The 6,000-nt window shown below is 40.7% G+C and overlaps 1 protein-coding gene across 1 annotated transcript in view; it reads left to right on the top strand.

The window, feature by feature from the left end:
• LOC137660026 (uncharacterized) overlaps positions 1 to 6,000 on the top strand; it is a 53,279-nt gene that overhangs the window by 25,526 nt on the left and 21,753 nt on the right. The window contains exons 7-9 of the mRNA XM_068394756.1: positions 1,181 to 2,359; positions 2,712 to 2,918; positions 3,156 to 3,653. Coding sequence (XP_068250857.1) covers positions 1,181 to 2,359; positions 2,712 to 2,918; positions 3,156 to 3,653 — 1,884 coding nt within the window. The remainder of the gene's footprint in view (positions 1 to 1,180; positions 2,360 to 2,711; positions 2,919 to 3,155; positions 3,654 to 6,000) is intronic.

The raw sequence follows: 6,000 nt of genomic DNA, 5'->3' as shown, positions 1-6,000 counted from the left end.
TTATTATATAATATATTAAAACTAATTTTGATGTATTAATTTAATTCCTAATCATCCATCACTTCCTTTTCTAAATTATGGCAGTAGTAGTAGTAGTAGTAGTAGTAGTAGTAGTAGTAGTAGTAGTAGTAGTAGTAGTAGTAGTAGTCTAATCATCAGTCATCATTAACTTCGGTATTAACAGATTAGTATCATGATTTGAGGGTAAACTATAGGAACAATTACTTAGAAACAGTTATCAAATCTCGAAAAATAGTTGTTTCTCAGCAAAGGAAAATGCCATTTCAAAATGGATAGTATACTCTAGAAATTGACGGACATAGTCAGCTCGAGTTTAGACTTAGAGAGAGAGAGAGAGAGAGAGAGAGAGAGAGAGAGAGAGAGAGAGAGAGAGAGAGAGAGAGAGAGAGAGAGAAGGGTGGAAGTGCAGTGTGTGGTTTAAAGGGTAAAATTATATTTAGTAGAACATTAGTCAAAAGGAGTTAAATACAACACAAGCATCAATGATTTTTCCCTCTTGATTCAGAATAAATTATAAAAACGTTTTTTTTCTAAAAACATAAGGGTTTGTTGCATAGATCAATCTTATAGCTATAGGCTGACTACGACCAGACAAAGATGGAGTAGGATAGAAAATAAAAGAGCCCTATCGGACGTACATGATACTTAAATTCAGAAATACGTAGACAGTACTAATTTAGATGTTTAACGGAACAGAAGAATTTATATTATAATGTTTAGATAAAACTATAATATTTAGATAAAGCAAAATGGAAATTTAACATATGTATTATAAATTAGAGAGAGACCAAGACCCAAAGATAACCAATGGTAAGAGACTAATAAAAAGGGTGAAGTAGCTACTGAATTATGCTTAAGCATGATGGAGAGGGTCTCGTGAAAATACAATAAGTTTAATAGAAATTCAAAAGATAACGAAAGATGTAATGCCATCGGAAATTTTTAGTGATGGAGCTTTTCTGTAGTGGTTATGATTGAATAGAATTTCGATTCACGTGGAAATAACCATTAAAAATAATTTCATCTATAAATAAGTAGTATATAAAACTCAAAGAGAAAATTAGTATACAGTAAAAGTCTTGCATAATAGCCTATAGCATTCAACGCTATAGAATGATCATTTTTATTTTAACCATTGCATCTACAATTTTACCACCAGCACCAACCTCTCCTGATGGATCTCCAGTGACACCAGTACCAACAGAACCTGATGGATCTCCAGTGACACCAGTCCCAACAGCACCTGATGGATCTCCAGTGACACCAGTACCAACAGAACCTGATGGATCTCCAGTGACACCAGTACCAACAGCACCTGATGGATCTCCAGTGACACCAGTACCAACAGAACCTGATGGATCTCCAGTGACACCAGTCCCAACAGCACCTGATGGATCTCCAGTGACACCAGTACCAACAGAACCTGATGGATCTCCAGTGACACCAGTACCAACAGCACCTGATGGATCTCCAGTGACACCAGTACCAACAGCACCTGATGGATCTCCAGTGACACCAGTACCAACAGCACCTGATGGATCTCCAGTTACACCAGTACCAACAGCACCTGATGGATCTCCAGTTACACCAGTACCAACAGCACCTGATGGATCTCCAGTGACACCAGCACCAACAGCACCTGATGGATCTCCAGTGACACCAGTACCAACAGCACCTGATGGATCTCCAGTGACACCAGCACCAACAGCACCTGATGGATCTCCAGTGACACCTCCAGTGACACCAGCACCAACAGCACCTGATGGATCTCCAGTTACACCAGCACCAACAGCACCTGATGGATCTCCAGTGACACCGGCACCAACAGCACCTGATGGATCTCCAGTGACACCAGTGCCAACAGCACCTGATGGATCTCCAGTGACACCGGCACCAACAGCACCTGATGGATCTCCAGTGACACCGGCACCAACAGCACCTGATGGATCTCCAGTGACACCAGCACCAACAGGACCTGGAGGTTCTTCTGTGACACCAGCACCAACAGGACCTGGAGGTTCTTCAGTAACACCAGCACCAACAGGACCTGGAGGTTCTTCTGTGACACCAGCACCAACAGGACCTGGAGGCTCTTCTGTAACACCAGCACCAACAGGACCTGGAGGCTCTTCTGTAACACCAGCACCAACTGGCCCCGGGGGTTCATCTGTAACACCAGCACCAACAGGACCTGGAGGTTCTTCTGTGACACCAGCACCAACAGGACCTGGAGGTTCTTCTGTAACACCAGCATCAACTGGACCTGGAGGTTCTTCTGTCACACCAGCACCAACTGGATCCGGGGGTTCATCTGTGACACCAGCACCAACTGGATCAGGTAAGTCTCTTGGAGTCTCAACATCACACACTTCAGGAAGTGGATCACCGAGTCTGATTGGGTCAACAACTTCAGCTGCTCTAACAACTCAAAGGACAGGCATTACTAAGTGAAATAGCAATCAGTTCTAAACTATCCTCTGCATTTATTATTTCACATCCAGCAAGTATTACGTCAAGCAGTATAATAAGTACAAAAAGTACTAGCAGTACATTTTCTCCAGATAGTACAGTATCAAGTAAGGTTGAATCATCCATAAGCTCATCTGGAGAAAAAGATAGTTCACTATCTTCTCTTTCAGGGGGCAGGAGTTCATTTACTGCTATTAGATCATCTGAATTTTCTATTACAGGAGGATCCTCTGTATCTTCTGGGATTAGTAGTTCTACCATAGTTGATGGATCATCTGGGTCTACTACTCCTATTGTATCTACCAGTATTAGTGGGTCATCTGGGTCTACTACTCCTATTGTATCTACCAGTATTAGTGGGACATCTGGGTCTACTACTCCTATTGTATCCACCAGTATTAGTGGGTCATCTGGATCTACAGCTAGTGGTGGGTCATCAATCGACACCAGTGGTTCAACCACCATTGTTGTTGGATCATTAGCTAGTACTGGGGGATCAACCAATGCAGGTGGATCATCAGCTAGTAATAGTCAATCCTCATCTAGTACTGATGGATCATCAGGTAGTAATGGAGGATCAACTATTACTAGTGGAACATCGGCTAGCATTGGAGGATCAACTAGTCCTAGTATAACATTAATTAGTACTAGTATATCAACTACAGGTGGAACATCAGCCAGCACTAGTGGATCATCAGCTAGCACTAGTGGATCATCAGCCAGCACTAGTGGATCATCAGCCAGCACTAGTGGATCATCAGCTAGCACTAGTGGATCATCAGCCAGCACTAGTGGATCATCAGCTAGCACTAGTGGATCATCAGCTAGCACTAGTGGATCATCAGCTAGCACTAGTGGATCATCAGATAGTACTAATGGATCCTCAGGCAGTACTGGAGGATCGACCAGTACAGATGGAACATTTGCTAGCACTGATGGGTCAACTGGTCCTGTTGAAACATCAACTAGTACTGGTATATCAACTAGCGTTGGTCAAACATTTGATAGTACTAGTGAATCAACCCTAGTTGTCGAATCATCCCCTAGTACTGCTGGATCAACCATGGCAGATATATCATCATCAATTTCTGCTAGTAGTTCTTCTTCAGGTTCAACATCTACACCAGCTGGAACATCAAACACAGCTGTCCCAACTACAGCAGGTAGTGGTTCCTTTACCTCTGAAAGTGAGAAATCTACTACTGTTACATCTAGTAAAAGCCCATACAGCTCATCCCTATCTGCATCTAAATCATATGATTTTACAAGTGAAACAATGAGCAGTTTGGATACATCAACAATAAATGCACTTCAATCTTCTATCACTTGAGAAAGTGGGCAAGCTTCCTTTACAACTAAGATATTCTCTAATGTTAGTGAATCTTCTTTATTAATAGATAGTCTTCCTTCAACACAAACTGGAAGTGAATTATCCTCTGTAAGTAGTGATTTACCCATGTCTTCAACAGGGCTTCCAACTTTTGGAAGTGAATTATCTTTGGCTAGTAAGATATCCTCTGTGTCAGCTAGGAACTTTTCAGATGCGAGTGGATTTTCTTCTATTATAGGTGAAACGTCTTCCCTAACAAATTTAGTTTCCTTTACTACAGTGGCATCATCCCAAATAACAGGTGAATAGTCGTCTACCACAACTCGATCAACTGATATTAGTTCTTCACCAGGTGGAATATCTTCAGAAAGAAGTAGGCCATCCTCCATTAGAGGGAATTTAACTTTTGTAGCGACCTCAACTGGATCTGCCATTTTATTTTTCTGGTTGGATAAATGCAACATCTATTTCGAGTGGAACACTTACAACATCAAGTTGATTACCAACTACATGAAGTAGTATATTTTGAAAAAGTGGTTTATCCTCTGCAACAAGTGGATCACTCCCTACAATGACTGGTTCACCATTTATTCTAATTGGCTCAGCCTTTTTAACAAGTGGAACTTCTGTTATAACAGAGGGATCATTTTTATCAAGTGATATACTTGCTACATCAATTAATATGTCAATTTTTACTAAGGGCCTTCTTCTAGTAAAAGTGGATATACCTCTGTAACAAGTGAGTTATCCACTTTAAAAGCGGATCATCCTATTCAAAAAGTGATGTCCCACCTATGTCTGATGGATCATCTTTAAGAGGTAGATCATCAATAGGTCCAAGTGGGTCCTTTTTTCATTATAACTTGTTTATTCCCTTGAAGTGATGTATCTACTTTAACAAAAGATATAACTGATATAACAGAAGGACCAACTTTGACTTCTGGGAAATCTATGACATCAGGCCTATCATCTTTGACAAGTGGGACAACCTCTAGTGCAACTAAATCCAACTTCGTTATTACTGGGTTATCCTCTCCATTAAGTGGATCATCCATTTTAACAAATGAAACACCCAAAACAACCACTATATTTACTGCTGCAAGTAGGTTTTCCCCTACTTCGAGTGGATCATCCTTTTATAACAAATTGATCAAGGGGATCATATTTGACAAATCAACCATCACTTGGTACAGGTGAATCATCTTTTACAACTAAATGGTCATCCCCTACTTCCAGAGGTGCATCCTACTTAACAAGAGGGATATCAGATACATGAGGAGGATAATTTTTAACAGGTTTGTCATCCCATAGTACTGGTGAACCATCTCTTGGGTTGTTTTCTATTTCAAGTGGCAGTTCATCCCTTTTAACAACCGGTATGCCAACTACCCCAGGAACATCATCTTTGACAAGTCTGACATCAATTTATATAAGTGAAACATTTTCTGCCTGTGGGTTACCCCCTTCTTCAAGTGATTCATCCTCCATAACAAGTAGACAATCAACTACAGGAGGATCAACTATGAGTAGTCTTCCATGTCCTAATAAAATGAACCATTTTCTGCTGCTAGTGGAATATCCATACTTCAAGGGGTTCATTTACATCAACAAATGAAATACCAGCTTCACCAAGGGGTTCATCTTTAACAAGTCTTTTATTGCCTGGTACAAGTGAACTATCGACTGCTACTAGTAGGCTATCCTCTATTATGCATGGTAGTTCACCCCTCTTGACAAGTTATACGCCAACCACGTCAGAGGATTCCTTTTCAACCAGTATGTCATCCCCTGATATAAGTGAACCATCATCTGCAGCCAGTGGGGCATCCACAACTTCAAGTGTCTCAACTTCGTTAATGAGTGGAATATCAACTACATCAGAAGGATCACCAATGAATTTTCGTTCATTTCCTGGAACAAGGGAACCATCGTCTTCTACTACTTGTAGACTATCCCCTACGTCAAGTAGTTCTTCTTCTTTGATGATTGGAATATCAACTATACCAAGAGGATCATTTTTGACAAGTCAGTTATCTTCTGAAAGTGGGTTATCCCCTACTTCAGTTGGATCATTCACTTTAAAAAATGAGCAAGTTAACTTTTCAGGTGGATCATCCTTAACAAGTTGCACTTTCTCTAGTGTTCTTGGGTCTATCTCTTTTGTAAGCGGATCATCTTTC

The sequence above is a fragment of the Palaemon carinicauda genome, chromosome 20, assembly GCF_036898095.1.
Source record: "Palaemon carinicauda isolate YSFRI2023 chromosome 20, ASM3689809v2, whole genome shotgun sequence".
Lineage (NCBI taxonomy): Eukaryota > Metazoa > Arthropoda > Malacostraca > Decapoda > Palaemonidae > Palaemon > Palaemon carinicauda.
Note: the sequence above shows the minus strand (reverse complement) of the source record. Positions and strands in the feature narration are given on the sequence as shown.